Source organism: Mobula hypostoma, chromosome 16 (genome assembly GCF_963921235.1).
Source record: "Mobula hypostoma chromosome 16, sMobHyp1.1, whole genome shotgun sequence".
NCBI lineage: Eukaryota > Metazoa > Chordata > Chondrichthyes > Myliobatiformes > Myliobatidae > Mobula > Mobula hypostoma.
The window spans coordinates 38,288,480-38,307,778 of record NC_086112.1 but is presented as its reverse complement, the minus strand read 5'-3'; the positions used below and the strand labels follow the sequence as shown (position 1 = coordinate 38,307,778).

Below are 19,299 nucleotides of genomic sequence, written 5' to 3'. Positions count from 1 at the left end.
CAATTAAAACTTTACCCTTCCCATGATCACTATTATGTCTAAACTATCCAGGTGTTTCTCAAACCATTGTTCTCCCCATGTTCTGGAATCCACAATTTATGCTAGGTAGCCACAGTACTCCTCCATTCTCTGCTAATTCAAAGCTAAAAAAGGAAATTTCTCCCTTCTTTTTAGATGTCAAAGGTCAAAAATATTAACAGGAATCTCTCTCATAATTTTTCTATCTCTTCTCTGACCTCACCCTTATACCTCCTTCTTACATCATACCATGCCACTGAACATCAGGCCATTGTCTCCCATGATTCAAATTCCCTTCAAAACTTTCTACTTGTAAGATTCCAACCCTTTCACAACCTGCTTTTAAGTTCTGCCCAAAAGCCACAAGCAAGGCTGTCCAAGCAAATCATTTCAACCTGTTCTTACCCCACTAAGCCTATTTCTTTGTTCCTTGGTTACATATTTCTCTCCTAGTTTAGTTCCTTCGCACTTAACTCTCAAATGCCATCCACTGCTTCAAAAGTTTTCAGTTTTCAAGTTCCAACCAGGTCATCTTTATTGTGGATGTATAATCCAAAATCAGGAAATCCAAGGACCTCAGTTTCTTTACTGAACAGAAGCCCAATTAATTCTACACCGACACACTCATTGGCCTGGCTGAACCTTGTCCATATTGAACAACTTGCACTTGAATCCTATTTGCTTCCTCTAGATTAAAAAGATGCAACTATGGGAACATGCATGGGAAGCATCATTTGTTCCAACATTTGTTGAAAGCATCAAGCAATCTTTATTTCACACCTCCCTCAACTCTTATTCTAGAACATTAATGATTGCATTAGTGCTATTTCTAACATTCATACAGAATTTGAAAATTTCATGACTTTTGCCATTAATTTCCACCCTGTACTTGCATTCACATAGTCCACTTCTAATTCTTCGTTTTCTGGATTTGTCCATCTTCATCTCAGGGGATGGTTCAGACACAAATATTCATTACAAGTCCAGAAGCTTCCATAGCTATTGAGATTATACAATCCTCCTCCCCTCTTACATCCTTAAACATTCCATTCACCTAGTTCTTTCATCTGTTGCATTTGCTGTGACAATAAGATTTCCTACACAAGTATCACTCAACAGTCTGCTATCTCCCAGAAACATAGCTTCCCCTCTACCACAGAGTTATTTACTCCCTGCATCACTGCTTTCACCTCCTCTTCTGTTGCACTGTTGTTCTGGTCCTCACCCACTCACTAGCCTCTGCATTCAACATGGCATTCTTCACACCACTTCAGCACTATTTCACCACTTGACACCTCTCCCAACTTTGAAAAAGTCTTCTCTTCTGTCTCTACCAACCACTCCAAGAATTATGGCACTTTCCAAAACCACAGGGGTTGCAACAGCTATACTTTCACTCTCTCCCTTTCCACCATCCCAGTACACAAATAATCGAGGCAAAACAACCATTCATTTGTATTTCTTCCAATCTTGTGTACTACAAATGAATCTTCACAATGAGGTATATTCTGTACTGGAAAAACCAAAAATTGCAAGATCACTTGTTGGAGTATCTGTGGTCAGTTCACATGATTGCCACCCGAGTTGTCTGTGGAGAGCTGCTGAGGTCATCCAGCATTTGGTATGTGATACTTCAAGCTGTCTGTTGTTTACCACTTCAATTCTCCATTCTAGACTGACATATAAAGTCCTGCACTACTAGGAGGCCCAAAGCAAACTTAAAGAATGTCACCTTATACAGGATTCCCCCGCTATCCAAAAGTAGAGCGTTCCTATGAAACCTTTCGTAAGCCGAAATGGTGTAAGGTGAAGAAACAATTACCACTAATTTATATGGGAAAAATTTTTTGAGCATTCCCAGATCCATAAACTAACCAACCAAAAAAATAACACTAACATACCGTAAAAGCAGGAATGATATGATAAATACACAGCCTATATAAAGTAGAAATAATGTTTGTACAGTGCAGTTTCACTTATCAGAATCCGGAAGATTTAGCCAAAACCGATTTGTAGAAAAAAAAAATCGGCACATACACACATACCTGCCCGCTGAAGGCTTCACGGTCATGGTAGCCTTTTTCAGGGTAAACACAAGTTTAAAGCGGGTGCCTTTTTTCGTAACAGTGAAGATCCTCCGGATTTCTTTCGGTTAGCGAAAACAGGTACTAATGTAGGTCCTTCGTAACAGTGAAGTGGCGTAAAGCGGGAGACACCTGTATCTCAAATGGGCATTTTGCGGCTTAGGCTTTCTAAACTCAACAAATCTAAGTAACTTGTTTCTTTGTATCAGATCTGGGCATTTCTACTGTACTTGCCCATCTGTGATACTGGATCAAATTTTTCCACTATCACAACATGTTATTTGCAAAAGATAACAGAGAGAAGGATAACCACACTGTAATTTTGTCATTAATTTGCTTAATGATTTCACCACATCACATATATTCTGTTTGTCCTAACCATGCTTCCGATCCCCTTCTTTTTCCCCCAGTTATGACAGACCTGTAACTTGAAATATTAACCACTTCTCTTTCCATAAATAATGGCTGACCTGAGTGTTTGCAGCATTTTTATTCTCTATTGTTTCTAGAACATTCCAGAAAGAAGCAATTTTTTGAACAAGGATATAATGACATTTGTAGTTCTACCACTCCGATCAATAGCTGTTTTGAAGATTACGGCTAAGGCTTTTGCAAGTTCCTCACATTCCTCGCTCAGTAACCTAGGATGAATCTCCTTTAGACCAAGTGATTTGTTAATCAAGCACAACCAGCCTTTTACACTTACTCAACTTCTAGCTCATTTGGGATCTCAATCTTCCTTCACTGAAAATCCAGCAGCATCTTACATAATTCTTTGCCAAGTAGTCTAAACATAGTTCAAACTATACTCCCTCTCTCCAACACCAGATTTTTCTGTTTTTACCCACCCACTTACATTCTTTCCATTTTCATATGTCCATAAAACATCCTGCTGCCCCTTTCCGTTCTTTGTCAGTCTTCTCTCACTACCTCATTTTCTACCTTGTTTCCTCTTTGTTGCTACCCATTTAACATCCTGTTTCGACACAACCTGGCAAGTAACGTTTCTTAATTTCACAAGTTCTATTTCATTATGATGTGGCCATTTGATTAGTCAAGACTGCATTGCACCTAAATTGGATAGGGACTAACATCCTTGCAGGGACGTTTACTGATGCTACTCAGGACAATAATCAATATGCAAGTTGGCCAGAGCAAAGATAGCTCCACTTAAACTTGTTTCGTATAAATAATACATTTTGGGAGGACTATTAAGGGCTTGGTAGGCCTTTAGGGTGCAGTGAGGAACAAGAGGATTTCAATATACAGGTCTAAGGATCCTTCAAGGTGGCATATGGACAGATGGTGAAGGATGCATGTGGTTTACTTGTTTTCATTAGCTATTGATTTTATACCTCTTTAATAAATTAATTTAATCATCTTTCAAATACATTGGTTAAGTTACCGGTCTTCAGTTCTTGCTTTCCTTGAATATTGATATATTCATGGTTCTCTCATCAGGTGGAATTTCTCCAAAATCTGTGAAGTTTGATAGATTACAAGCAACATATCCACTTTTTCTTTGGCCACTTAGTGTGCCATCCATGAACATGAATCTAAAGCATAAAAATTAAATCTAGCCAATGACATTCATCTCCACAGACAAATAAACTGCTGAAAAGCAGCTTTTAAATATGTTTCGCATTTTCACTAACTCTCTAGGGCACGCCTCGTAGCTGATAGGACTTCTTCAACAAGACTGATTTATTCACACTGAAGAATATGGAACACTGTTTATTTTTGCTTTAAATTAATAATCAGTTTTTATTTGAGCTTCAGGCACATTTATTGATTAAAATGTTAATCACTCACTTACAATGGAACATTCTACTTCCATAGCAAGTGAACATGATTTACATTAGAGTGGTCAACAACCACATAAGTGATAGGTTTAACACAAGACAAAACAACTGACAATTTTATATCAAACATATAAATGTTGTTATGTAGGAAGGGAGTCAATCTATCATAACCCAAAGCAAAATAAACAACAAACCTGAATTACAAACTCCACTGCTCTTTTCTCAAGGCATAGAGGTCCATTCACCCTTGCATTTGTTGATCAACACTGACAGCTAATCATGCAAAAGCTGATTTTCAAATTCTCACCCTGCTTTTCAAATCTTTTCATGCCTATGTCCCCAACATCTGCATTATCATTCAGTCTTACACCTCCATTTCTAGACTTTATCCCCAAATGCAAATGATATTTCAGTTACCAAGAGCTCAAATTCTGGAATTAACCCCCCCCCTCAAAATTCCACCATATCTTCTGATATCTTATCAAATCTCCCACTATTATCTTATACAACTTGGCCAAATTTTGTTTGATAATGCACCTGTAAAATGTAAAGCTTTTGGCTGTTTTGCTGCATTAAACGCAAGATAACATTATTTAGCAACTCCTTCCCAACACCCACTCCCCAACACCGGCCCACACACAAATAGTTTTGGACACTGTGCAGAGTTAACACGACAGATTTGACTTCTTTGCATCTGGATGCCTGAGCTATCCACTCTAGAAAATAAGATAAAACTAATGCTCTATCAGTGCAAACCATATTTGCTGTGGGCACTTAATGTAACCTGGAACATAGAATTTAACACACACAAAATGCTGGAGGAACTCAGCAGACCAGGCAGCATCTATGGAAAAAGGCACAGACGACGTTTCGGGCCAAAACCTTACAGCAGGACTCTGGAGATTTTCTCATGTTTGTGACATAGAATTTAAGCATACCTGGCATAGTCCAAGTATGTGATAACTTAGTAACAGCTTACAAGGACCATGATGTTGAGTTTTGGGACAAGCATTTAAAATGACGCTGTAAATGTTATATGATTTGATCAATACTGAATCTACAATGTAGATTATAATCAATTCTTCTTCAGCTAATGCACTTTCCTCAAATACCCTAAGACCCATTATCAAGACGATTTCCACCCGCAGTTTTTTAAAATTCAATTTCCAAATGTAACTGTATGGCAGAGCACGTTATATTTAATGCCCTTGCAGTCCTCTCTAATGCTAGCTTATAGAATCACACAAACGAGAAATCCTTGTCTTCACCGACATATAAAAAAACATCCACAAGCAGGGATGGAGCACATCTGAGTTTAAACTAATTTAGTTAGATTGTCCACTCCAATGACAAGAAATGCAAATCTTAATTTTCTAATTACCCCCAGTTATCTACAGCAGAGTCACTACGAGGCCGGCCAATCAATGAAAATAATGGCAATAACCACCACGCGATACACAAAATAAAGCACAACTAAAGCAAATTGAAAAGCTGGAAAAATGGGACATGTTGAACTACATAACGCCCGATTATCAATCTTTCACACCACATTTGAACTTTTAGGGTTTTTTGTAATGAAAAGTTTATGTACACTTGTCTATTTTAAAATTATTTCCCATCTCGAACGTAATTCTACGTTCGCTTTTAAGGAATCAAGTACACAATCACGTATGTTGAAAGTAGCATAATCGAAGGGAATGAAGATATCGTGAAACTACTACATAATCTACGGGCCACACATTAAAACACAATTTGCTAGGTATTAAACCTGTATCTAATTCAATAAAGGAAATTAGTACAAAACATACAACTTAATCAAATGCAGCACCCAAAATTTAAAATAATATAAATGAAACGCTACAGTGTTAGGATGTCATCTGTACAAACAGCTGCTCACAGACGTAAAAAACCATGAAACATATTAATGCTGTTTACAGAAAAGTTAGCATTTCTCAGAAATGGTCAGTCGTCACGTAATTATTTAAAAAAACAAAAATATTTGGGTTGGTGCAATTTACTGCAGACTCCTGGTGGGTCACTCCCACCTCAGGGAGCCCGGATCCACAGCGCTTCTCAGCTGTTCACGCAGGTGAACTCCCAAGACCATTTTATTTGGCATATAAAACACGTTGAAAATGAACTTTTACCTCCCCAGATTCCTAACTGCAACTGCGAGGAGTCCAAGTTCACAACGTAGTCTCCAAGGAAACGGTTCAAAACCTCAACCACTAAAGCCTCGAACACCATCTTTCCCCGATCACCATCCCAGGCCCTTCCCCGAGCCGCCGCCTCTGCTCAGCGCGAGCGCGAGCGCGAGCTACGCGTAAAACCGAAACCTAATTATGCAAAAGGAAGACCACCCACGGAGCCAGAACGAGCACGTGCTGCGTCAGCTCCACGCTCGTCACGCCGAGCCGCGAAAACCGAAGTCGATTTGCGGGTTTGGTTGTGCGTGCGCGTCCGTGGCTGACTTCTGGTTTGCGCGTTCGCGTACGGGCGTTGGTATGAGAACGTCTGAGGAGGCCGGTACGTGGGTGGATGTCGCAGGAGGTATCCCCAACGAGAAGACGCGTATTTTAAATTAAATATACCAGTTTATTGTCATTAGAAGAGTTATCTTAATGAGAATATTTTCTAACGACACGTAAAGAAGCTTTTAAATATCGGATGCAAGTGGGAGGGGAGGAACTCCCTTGTACCCCTGCAACGTTATTCTCTCACAGATGCTTAGCAATTTCCTTTTGATTCCAGATTACATTTACTAAAGTGTAATTTACAGTTTCCAGTTAATCTAAGCACACACCTTTAAGGTATTGGGAGAAACTGGAGCGCCCTCGTGATCAGAGAGACTTCAGTGCAAATAGCGAGGTAGTAGCACACTCTGCTGTGTTTTCCTGATGTAGGGCTTTGATAGTGAATACGTTAGATGCTTCTGACTGGTTAACTGAAACGTCAAGGGCAAACTTTTCCCAAATTCAAATGAGTAGATATAATTTATTTTAAATCAAGAAAGGCAGTGTTAAATTCTACAAAAGGTCTGTGGCAGTTAGCCTAGTTAATTAGGGATGGGTAATAAAAGGATGATGTCCAAATTCCAGGAAAAGTTGTTTGTTGAAGTTTGGAAGTGTTGTGCAAGTACCCTTTTGAAAATACAATGCACTGATTATTATCCAGGTGAATCAATTATTATGTTTTTCTTTTCCATGAAATACTTAATCTGGTTTTATGAAAGCTTTAGACCTGTCTTTGGAAAGAATGTGGTGTGCCCAGTCAATAAGTACCAGTACACTGTATTGTTACAGTTCCTGAACTGAACTAAGTTTATTTTCAGCAAATGCTAGCATCCCTAAAATTTAGCCTCATTCTATACAGGAGAAAGCAATCTCTAAGACTGAGTGACTACAATGTCAAAGGTTAGAACCAAACTACAAGGCCAGACTAATTTTGTTTGTAACCAATTGGAGTGGTTTCTGCCTCTGGACAAGTTCTGAAATAGTGTTTATTAAAATCAATACAGCCCTATACAAGTGTGACAAAGGTATTGGAGAATGGTTGCAGCACAGAGAAGGCAATTTAGATCAATGTAACAGAGCATCCAGCTTATTCAACTCTACTTCTGTAGCTCTACCAATTTTTGTTCAGCCACTCTAGAGAACATGGGGCAACCAGAACTTTAAAGGATCAAAGATTCATTTTATTGTCAAGGTATGCATATATAATACAACTCTGTTATTTGTCTTCTCAAGATAGCCATGAAATGCAGAAAGACCATACATCAACTCCCTCACATGAAAAAGAAAAAGAAACAAAACTGGTAAACCCTCAAATCCCCCTCCCTGCAGAAAAACTGCAACAATAGCAACAAAATCCACCCTCTCCTCACTAAAAAAAAGACAGTAATGATCCCTGCTATACTCTATGCCATACTCCAGCTGCATTCTAACTAGAGTTTTATAAAGCTGCAATATAATTTCCTGACCTTTGAACTCAATGCCTCAACTAATAAAGGCAAGCATGCTACATACCTTCATAACTACCCTGGCAAGCTGAGTAGCTAATTCCATGGAGCTATGAACTTGGACCCCAAGGGGCCTCTGCTTGGCTGGTTCCTGGACTTCCTGTCAGATTGCCGACAAAAGGTAAGAGTGGGCTCCCCCACCTCCGAGTCTCAACACAGGTGCCCCTCAGGACTGTGTACTAAGCCCCCTCCTTTACTTTCTATATACCAATGACTGTCACCACCCACAGCTCCAATCTGCTAATTAAATTTTCTGATGACACTACATTGATTGGCCTAATCGCAATAATGAGGCAGCCTACAGTGAAGAAGTCATCACCCTGACACAGTGGCGTCGAGAAAACAACTTCTCCCTCAATGTCGCCAAAACAAAGGAGCTGATTGTGGACTACAGAAGGAATGGAGACAGGCTAGCCCCTATTCACATCAATGGATCTGGGGTTGAGAGGGTAAACAGCTTTAAGTTCCTTGGCATAAACATCACTAAGGATCTCATGTGGTCTGTACATACTGGCTGTGTGGTGAAACAGGCATAACACCACCTCTTTCACCTCAGACCGTTGAAGAAATTTGGTATGGGCATCCTGACTGGCTGCATCGCTGCCTGGTATGGGAACTGTACTTCCCTCAATCACAGGACACTGCAGAGAGTGGTGCAGATATTCCAGCACATCTGTAGATGTGAACTTCCCACTATTCAGAACATTTACAAAGACAGATGTGTAAAAAGGGCCCAAAGGATCATTGGAGACCCGAGACACCCCAACCACAAACTGTTCCAGCTACTACCATCCTGGAAATGGTACCGTAGCGAAAAAGCCAGCACCAACAGGCTCCAGGACAGCTTCTTCCACCAGGCCATTAGACTGCTTAATTCATGCTGACACAACTGTATTTCTATGTTGTATTGACTATCCTGGTGTACATAATTATAAATTACTATAAATTGCATACTTAGATGGCAATGTAATGTAAAACTTTTTACTGGTCATGTATATGAAGGATGTAAGTAAAAAAGTCAATTCTTACTAACCCACCCACCTACACTTTTGTCCACATCATTTATGCACATCGCAAACAGCAAAGATCCCAGCACAGGTCCGTGTGAAACACTATTAATCACACTAATCCAGCTAGAATATGTCTCTGACCACTGCCCTCTGTTTTCTTTGGGCAAGCCCGTTCTGAATCCAAGTGGCCAATTCACCGTGGATAATGCATCTCAATCTTCTGGATGAGCCTCCTATGAGGGACCTTGTCAAACGCCTTACTAAAATCCATGTAGACAACATCCACAGCTCTACCTTCATCCATTGCCCTCATCAAAACAATCAGGTTAGTAAGACACAACTTGGCCTTCACAAAGCCATACTAGCTCTCCCTAATTAGGCCATCCCATGATTTTCCAAATTCTCCTAAGTCCTGTCCCTAAGCATTCTCTCCAGTAACTTCCCCACCACTGACATGAGACTTGCCAGTCTATAGTTTCCAAGGTTTCCTTAGTTCCATTGTTTGACAATGGAACAACATTAGCTGGTCCTCCTGAACCTTGCCTGTGGCCAGAGTGGTCATAAAGGACCAAGCAATCTCTTCACTTGCCTCTCTCAATAGTCTGAGGTATATCCCATCAGGCCCTTGGGCTTATCCACCTTAATGCTCTCCACGACACCCAACACTACCTGTTCCCTTCAAAATGCCCAAGCACGTTAATACTCTCGGCATTGATCTCCCTATCCTTAATGTCCTCCTCCTTGATAAATTCTGAAGTAAAGTACTTATTAAGAACCTCACCACATCTTTCACATCCAACCAAATGTTTGCCTTTTTATCTTTGTGGCCCCAACCTCTCCTGTTATCCTCTTGCTCCTGATACTCCTAATGTATAGAATACCTTGGGATTCTCTTTAATCCTCTTTGTGAAGGACTCTTCATGCCTCTCCTGGCTTTCTTAACTCCCTTCTTCAGTTCTTTTCTGGCTGCTTTATAATCCTGTAAGGCTCTGTTTGAATCTAGCTTCCTAAGCTTAGATACTTTATCTTCTTGATGAAATTCTTCACCTTCCCCAACATCCAATGTTCTCATACCTTTCCATCCTTGTCCTCCCTTCTGTCTGGAACATATCTGTCCTGTACTCTGTGCACTTGGTCTTTAAACACCCTCTATATGTCGAATGTGAACATGCCCAGAACTCTTCCTAGTTCCTGCCTAATGCTCTTGTAATTTACCTTGTTCCAATTTAATAATCTCCTGCCAGGTCCATGTTCATCATTCTCTACAGCCATCTTTAAACTTAAGGAGTTGTGTTCACTGTTCCCTAACTGGTTACCCTCTAAAAGGTCAGTCACCTGGCCAGGCTCATTATCCAACTCCAGATCTAGTTCAGCCCCTCTTCTTGTTGGACTATCTACATATTGATCGAAGAAACCCTCCTGGATGCACCTAACAAAATCTGCCCTAACTAAACCACTTGCACAAAGATGGTCCCAGTTATATTAGGGAAGTTGAAATCTCCCATGACAACAGCCTTATTGTTTTTGCCCCTTTCCTTAATCTGCCTGCATAGCTGTTCTTCAATGTCCCAGTAGATTGTTGTGCAATCCATTCAGAGTGCTTGCACTCTTTCTATTTTTAAATTCTATCCATATAGACTTAGTGGACAAGCCTCCCATTATGTCTCCTTTTAATGGCAATTGTGATATTGTCCATGATTACTAATGCAACTCCCTTTCCACTTTTACCTCCTTCTCTATCTTTTCTTTGAAAATCGAAACCCTAGCACTTTAAGCACCCATTCCCGTCTCTGTCTCAACAAAGTCTCTGTAATGGCCAAAACATCATATTCCATGTACTGATCCATGATCTACCCATAGTACTCCCAGCATTAAGATATACGGACTTAAAGCTATCCATTCCATCATATTTACTACTTTGCTCCTACCTGTTTTTACTGGATATGACATGTACCTTCCTCTGCATCCCTCCACATTCTGACCAGGTGCTCTGACTCCTATTCCCCTGCCAAACTAGTTTAAACTCTCCTAAGGAACACTAGCGAACCTCCTGGTAGTTTATGCACAATCCATTCCTCTTGTATAGCTCTCTGCTTCCCCAGAAGAGTTTCCAATGGCCCAGAAACCTACAATTCTGCCCCTTTCACCAGTTCCTCAGCACTCATTCATCTGTACTATCATACTATTCCTGCCCTTACTAGCATGTTGCATCATGAGTAATCCAGAGATTGCTACTTTGGAGGTCCTGTTCTTCAGCTTTATTTTCCAAATCCCTATACTCTATGCAGGACCTCTTCCCTCTTCATACCTATGTCATTTGTGCCAATGTGTACCACAACCTCCCTCCTCCTTGAGAATATTCTGCCGCCACAGCAAACATCCTGGATCTGGAGGCAACCCACTATCCGGGTATCTCTTCCTTAGCCACAGAATCTCCTTTCTGCCCCCCCTAACTATCGAGTCTCCTATCAGTATCACTCTGCCCTGAGTTCTGAACTGGCCACACTACCACTGACCTGGCTGCTGCTGTGCCCTAATAGGTCATCCCCCCTCCCCCAGCAGTATCCAAAGAGGTATACTTGTTGCTAAGGGGAAGCCTGCGCTTACTGTTTTCTCCCCTTACGTCTCCTGATGGTCACAGATCTACTATAGAAGCCTGCACTCTGGGTGTGACCACCTCAGCAAAAGTTTCTTCTGTGAGGTTCTCAGCCTCTCAGGTGATCCTGAGTGCATCCAACTTCAGTTCCTTGCCCTTTAGCGGTCAAGAGCTAAAACTGGGTGCACTTCCTGCAGGTGTGCTCATCAGGGAGACTCTCAGGTACCCTGAAATCCCACATCTCACAGGAGGAGCATTCCACTGCTTCACCATCCTGCTCACGCAGAAATAAGGACTGAGGATTTACAGACAGTTCTTCCCTATGCCTTCTCTCTGAAACGCTTGAGTTTCGCACTCACCTTGTCTGTTCTCGCCCAAGCCTATTGAGCCAAACCCTGACCAGTCTAACACTGATCACCTCCCACAATGGCCACTTCGTTTACACCTCCAGGGCTTTCAGATCCAGTCAGCAAGTACTCCAGGTGGAGGCCACCAGGACGATGGAGTTTGGACCCAGTCAGTGATTGCTCCTAACAGAGGTTAGATAGTCAGCAATCGTTCCCAACGGAGGCCACCTTTTGGACCAGGCGTGAGTTTTGAGTCACCGAAGGACTGTTTGATGTTCTGAGATTTATGTGATTGGACTGTACTTCATACTAGTCTCCTTCAGTATTTTGCTGGTTTCTTTCCTTTGGCTGATTGGTGGATGGATGATCTTCGTGTGTGGGTGGGGAGGGGTGGGGGTTTTTTGATGCTATTGTTACTGTTCTTTATTGCAAGTGAGAGGGTTGGACACTATTTATTCTGCAGGAGAGGAGTTGGTGATGTGTTGCTATTGTCACTGTCTTTTCTGCGAGTGAGGGAGTTGGGGATTGTTATTGTTTCTGTTTTTTCTGTGGGAGAGGGGCTGGGTATTGTTAGTGTTGCTGTTTTCTTTTCTACAGGGGAGGGGATTTTATCGCTGCTGTTTTCTTTCTGCGGACGATGGGGTCTGGAATTGTTATTATTGTTCTTTTTCTGCAGGGAGGAGGTGGGAGCTTCTGAGGTCTGCGAGTTTTGTTTTTACTTTTTTATGTTTATTTCATGGCTATCTGGAGAAGACAAATATCAGAGTTGTATTGTACATGCATACTTTGACAATAAAATGAACCTTGTACTTCCCTTCTTTTAATTGGGTTAAATAAAGCTCACTCCCAATGAAACTTGTTCTTTTCAGTGGCTTCCGCTCAACAATGATGCCGACCTCTCAGTTGCTAATTCAAAAAATGACTCACTCCCGAAGAGACTTGTTCTTTTTAAATGATGCCTGCCCTGCAACAATGCCGATATCTCACTCACTAATTCATAGAGTGAAAGTTTAGAGAATGGTTTATGCCTTATTCCTTCTACCAAATGGCATGACCATACTCTTCCCAACACTGTGTTCCATCTGCTATTTCTTTGCCCATTCTTCTAACCTAAATCCTTCTGCAGACTCCCTGCTTCCTCAATACTACCTGCCCTCACCTATCTTGTATTATCTGCAAACTTGGCCACAACACAATCAATTCCATCATCTACTGTTTCAGAGAATCAATAGATTATTCTTGATGCCCTCACTCACCTCCTGAAAATAGTTGATTTGGTTTTTATCTCATTGCTTTTTGTGGGATTCTGTGTGGAAGTTCACTGCTATACTTCCTACATCACATCGGTGACTACATTTCCTTTCTTTTTCATTGGTTGTACAGTGCTTTGGGGTACTTTGAAAGTAAATTAAAAATGTTCTCTGAATGAATCTTTAACTTCTACTCATTTTCAAGGAAATGCTGGTAGACTTCTTGAGTTGCTGCAGTGTGAGTGGCAACAACATCCTCACATTGCTGTTATATACAGTAGGAGTTGTCTTTGTGCAATTGCCTCCAGAGCTAATATACCTTCCAAACATGTTGTGCTCCATCCTACTTCCTGCACACTGCCTTTTCAGTAGCTTTGTTTAAATGTCAAAAGAATAAGCATGCACTTGCTTAGGAGATATTTTCCAAAATGGTTAATTGCGATTGTATATGTACAGCAATTTGCGGAGACCACATTCCATTGCACTAAGTTTTCTGGGCAAGATATCTTACCACAGATGTTCTAGTTTTGCATTGGCCACTGATATTTTCTGGATGAGATATTTCACTGATGTTTCATTTGCTGAAATTTAGCCAAGAACCATGGAAAGTCCAAAAACCAGCAGAGCCAATTCTTGCAAGTCAGAACGGAAGGCCTGCATGATAGCAACATCAGGGAATTACTAACCATAAAGAAACATTGAAGGAAAGATAGCAAGAGCTTAAGCAACATGTCTCAAGAATACTCCGAAACCTTTCACACTGACTTAGAGGGACATGATATTTTGTGGAAAGGTTGTCATTTGCAGCAGGCTTGAATAAAAATGTGGATAATTTTTTAAAAGTTTACTTTTGCTAGACCCAAATTTGACTCTCTTCCACTTGTCAAATTAATAGATGATTCTTCTTTTCTTCTTTAAGCCCATCACCCCTACAGGGGCATAGGCTGCTGACAGCTAAATGCCAGAATCCTCTGTTCTTGGGCCAGTGTTTCAAGTTGCCGCCAGGTGTAGCCCATTGAAGATCCTTTCTCTCACAGGGATGAGATCTTTGGAGCTTCTGTTGATGTTTTGGTTGCTCTGGGTTTTTATGGGACAGGGTTGTTAGCCCCATACCTGACCTTCCTCCTTTCACAGCTGAGCTTGGAACCATTCATGATGGAGTTGTAATAGATGATTAGCAAGGGCTAATTTTTAAAAGTTAAAAAATCTCACCATTTTACCAGTGGGAGAAAAATAGTGGGTGAATAAGTGGAACAAGTAAAGTTTTTCTTGATGAAATATTACTGGCAATTAAGGATACCAGTTGATCTGTTCTACTGAAGATGTGCACAGTTTAAAAAAGGTCCCAGTAGCTCGCTGATCTTCTTCCCTATGGAGGCAATATTAATCAAAAACAAATAATAATAAAGTCAGAAATGTATTGTACTTTAATATATTTATGAATTATGCAGTCAGTTGATGTTTTAGGATGACTCATCTTCAAATCAAAATAAGAAATAGACACATTAATTATAATCAGAAAAGTTGAATTATGTTTCTATTAAAAATCAGCCCACTTTTCTCCCTTTTATACTAACAGTGTCTATTTTTAAACAGCTTTTTGAATACGTAATCTTTTCTCATCAAATATCTAGCTGGTGTTATACCAATTTATGGTCAGCTTTCTGATCTATCATTGTCATTGGCTATCCGTAATTATTTTTTATGATTTTGTTTTGCTGTTTTCCACTGGCGGGTTAGTTCTACTGCTTCATTCTGTCTAATTCACCTCATACTACCATAGTTTGTATTACATGGTTTTAAAATATTATTTTTGATTTGTTATGTTACATTAATATTTTTCTCCATGACCCTGCAAGGTCACTTTCTGGCCCCAAATAGACTTATCAGCAATTTTAAAGGCAATAAATATACAATAATACCAGTTTGATGAAACTCTCAAGGAAGTGAATTTCATCACATCGCTGTGGACTGCTGTCCCTACAACAAAGCAGAAATATGTGGAAAAGCACAGTTCATGATATATTGCTTCATTGCACATGTTGGTGGGCAACAGCACAGCAGTTAGTGCAACACTTCACAGCGCCAGCAGGGTATCCTCTGTTGTGCTGGTTTCCTCTTGTAATCCAAAAGTCAGGCCTAGTTAGTCCAATGCTATGTGGATGCCTTGCTGATTTGATTTGACTCAAAAAGATGCACCTCACATTTGCACATGTATGTTTTGATGTACATGTGCGTATAAAGCTAATCTCTTTAAATCTCTCTTCAATCATATTTCAACTAAAATGTACTATTTATATTGTTACAAAATCTGGTCCAGTGGCGATGCTCTTTTCATTTATTAACTTAAAGACTTATTGTAAAAATATAAAATTTGAAGTGATCAACTAAATGTAGCATGTACTTAGGTTACAATGTTCACTTAATTTGTTTAAAATGAGCAGCATTATTTTACCAATCTGTCGTACAAAACTGACTGGCATCATATCTGTTTCGCATGTAGATTGTAAACATACCCCCATTCCTACTTTGGTAAATCAGACTACCAAGCTCCTTCTCCCTGTATGGAAACTGTAACTGAAATGGGATGTTTCAGTCGAGAAAGTTGTAAATGCTGGTCTGGGGAAATAAATGAGCTTCTATGTACTGCTACCAGTTGGCAGACTGGTCTATTTTCAAAGACAGAGCTGCCAGCCTAGATAAATATGTCACCACATCACGGATTTAATCATCAAGTATGTTGAGGGCTGTGTAGCAAAGAGGACAATCTGGGTGTTCCCAAACCAGAAACAATGGAGTAACTGGAAGATTCGATCCCTACTGAAGTCTAGGATTGTAGCGTTCAAAGTCCCTGATCTTTAAAAGAAATTGAGATCCATAAAGCAATTAGAGATGCCAGGAGTCAATACCAGTCCAGAATTGTTCCACACCAGCTGACAGTTGTGGTAGAGCTTGCATGCTATAACAGATTACAAAATGAAGTTGGGCAACATCTCCTTCCCAATGATAATGACACATACTATGCATATTTGAACAGAAGGGGATTGGTATGGTGCCACCCTCTTTGACAGTCTCCAGTGCACTTGAACCCACAGTCACCACTGCAGATTTAAGAAAAATCTTCCAAAGAGTGAACTCATAAGAAAGCATCTGGCCTGGATGATGGCCTGGCTATATTCTTAGGTCCTGAGTAGGTTTGCTGGGGCAGTATTTGCAGACATATTTAACCTCTCCCTGCTTCAATCTGAGGTTCCCACCTGCTTTAAGAGGACCACTATCATCCTGGTGCCTAAGAAAAGCAAGGTAATATGATTTAATGACTGGTGGCCAGTGACTATGACATCACCACTATGAAATGCCTTGAGAGACTGCTCATAGCACATGTTAACTCTGGCCTTCCAGACAACCTCAACCTACTGCGATGCACCTACTACTGTAACAGGTCTATAGCAGACACCATCTCCCTGGCTCTATATCATCTTTGGAACATCTGGAGAATAAAGACACCTACACTAGACAAATGTTTACTAACTACAGTTCTGCCTTCAATATATAATTCCAAGCAAACTCATCACCAAATTCCAAGACCTGGGATTCAACACCTCCCTCTACATCTGCATCCTTGATTCCTGACCACCAGATAACAGTCAGTAAAAATAATCAGCAACATCTCCATCACGACTATTCCACATTGGTGCTTCACAGGGTTGCATTCGCAACCTCCTACTAGACTGCCTGTACAGTCATGACTATGTGGCCAGATTCTGCTTTAACTCCATCTACAAGTTTGCAGATGATACCACCATAGTGCTCTGTATCTCAGATAATGAGATGGAGGGCAGGAAGGAGATAGAGAGCTTAGTAACATAATATCACATCAACAGCCTTTTCCTGAATATCAGCACCAAAGAGCTGGTAATAGACTTCAGGAAGGTGGGGAGGGTGTAGTGGTGCACATACTCCTGTCTTCATCAACTGTGCTGAGGTTGAGAGTTGAGAGTCTCAAGTTCCAACAAGAGGCTTGGAGTGAACATAACCAATAGCCTTCCCTGGTCCAACCACATAGTTGGCACAGCCGAGATGGTAATTTTTATTGAGTGTCACAACTTGGTATGACAACTGTTCTGCCCATGACTACAAGAAGCAGTAGACAAATGTATACATAGCTCAGCAAATCACAGAAACCAGCTTCCTCTCCATGGACTCTGTCTATATTTTTCGCTGCCTCAGGAAAAGCAGCCTGCATAATCAAAGACCCCACTCATACTGGACAGTCTCTATTCTCCCCTCTCCATTTGAGGAGAAGTTACAAAAACCCAAAGGCACAGACTACCAGACTCAAGAACAGCTTCTACCCTGCTGTTACAAGACTATTGAATGGTTTCCTAAAGATTAAAGATCAGAGATTGGCTATTTTGTCACATGTACATAGACATATCAAAGCACACAGTGAAATGTGTCCTTTGTGTCAATGACCAACGCAGTACAAGGATTGTGCTGGTGGGCAGCCCACATGTGTTACTAAACTTCAGTGCCAACATAGCAAGCCCAAAGCTCATTAACACTAACCCTAACCGTACATCTTTTGGAATGTGGGAGGAATCTAGAGTATTCAGAGGAAGTCCGATAAAATGGACTCTTGACCTCATAATCTGCCCCGTCGTGATATTGCAACATATTGTCTACCTGCACTGCATTTTCTCTGTAGCTGTTGCGCTTTAATCTGTATTATTGGTACTGCCTCAATGAATTGCACAATAAATTCATTTGTATCAACAATATGCAAGCTTTTCATTCTATCTCTCTATGTGTGACAATAATAAACCGATTCCAGTTATTTTTCATAATTATGAACCTAATCTGGTACATAACCATTTATTTGCTTTTGAATATAGATCAAAATGCTTCTGTTCTATATGACCTAATAATCTGCTACACGGTCATAATCCTGTGTTCTAAATATACAATATAAGGTTATTTTTGACTGTTATGTGATCTCCACCTTGTGGTGTTGTTTGATAAGTTAATTTTAAGCTCTGAAATGTGATGACTGGAGCAAATGTGTTTTTGTATCTGAACCTCCTTTTGGAGCAATGGATTTGGCTTGTGCTGGGCTTTCTGTCTTTTTCTGGCTGTGGAACAGGGCCAAATTTTCCCACACAGCAGTAACAAAGGCTTTTAAATTATCAATAACTTCAATTAATATTTAATTTCTATCCTAGAATTCATTTATGATCAAAAATCCATGGTAGGGGCCTGTGATATCATACCACTAAAATAGTATTTTATTCCCAACTATAACGCCATTTCATTTATCTAGTCAGACACTGAAAATAAACAATTGTATCACCATGCTAGGCTTTAGCTCTATTAAAAGTAAGTTCTACATGCTGTATGGCAAATATTTCTTAAGCTGTCAAGCCAAATACCTCATTTCTATTTTCATTTGTTTGTATTTGATGTCAGCATTAGAGAGAAGTTCTTGTGAAACTGAAAGGTCTGAAGGTAGATCAGTCACCTGGACCAGATGGTGTACACTCCCAGAGCTCTGAAAAAGGTCGCTGAAGAGATCGTGGTGGTATTAGTAATGATCTTTCAAGAATCACAAGATTCTGGAATGGCTCCGGATTACTGGAAAATTGCAAATGTCACTCCTCTCTTCAAGAAAGCAGAGAGGCAGAAGAAAGGAAACTATAGGCCAGTTAGTCTGACCTTGGTGGTTGGGAAGGAGTTGGAGTCGATTATTAAGAATGAGGTCTCAGGGTACTTAGAGGCACATGACAAATAGGCCATAATCAGCATGGTTTCGTCAAGAGAAAATCTTGCCTGACAAATCTGTTGGAATTCTTTGAAGAAATAACAAGCAGGATAGATAACGGAGAATCGGTTGATGTGTACTTGGATTTTTAGAAGGCTTTTGACAAGGTGCCACACATGAGGCTGCTTAACAAAGTACAAGCCTATGGTATTACAGGAAAGGAAAGATGCTAGCATAGATAAAGCAGTGACTGGTTGGCAGGAGGCAAAGAGTGGGAATAAAGGGAATCTTTTCTGTCTGGCTACCGGTGATTGGTAGTGTCACACAGGGGTCTGTGTTAGGACTGATTCTTTTTATGTTATATGCCAGCAATTTGGCTGATGGAATTGATGGTTTTGTTACAAAGTTCACAGGCA

The 19,299-nt window shown here is 40.4% G+C and overlaps 1 protein-coding gene across 2 annotated transcripts in view; it reads right to left on the bottom strand.

The window, feature by feature from the left end:
* Positions 1-6,220, bottom strand: part of vps13a (vacuolar protein sorting 13 homolog A) — a 307,850-nt gene extending 301,630 nt beyond the window's left edge. For both annotated transcript variants that reach the window (XM_063068778.1, XM_063068780.1), the window contains exon 1: positions 6,052-6,220. In XM_063068778.1, the coding sequence (XP_062924848.1) occupies positions 6,052-6,151 (100 nt within the window). In that variant the 5' untranslated portion in view covers positions 6,152-6,220. The remainder of the gene's footprint in view (positions 1-6,051) is intronic.
* Between the last annotated feature and the right edge of the window lie 13,079 nt (positions 6,221-19,299).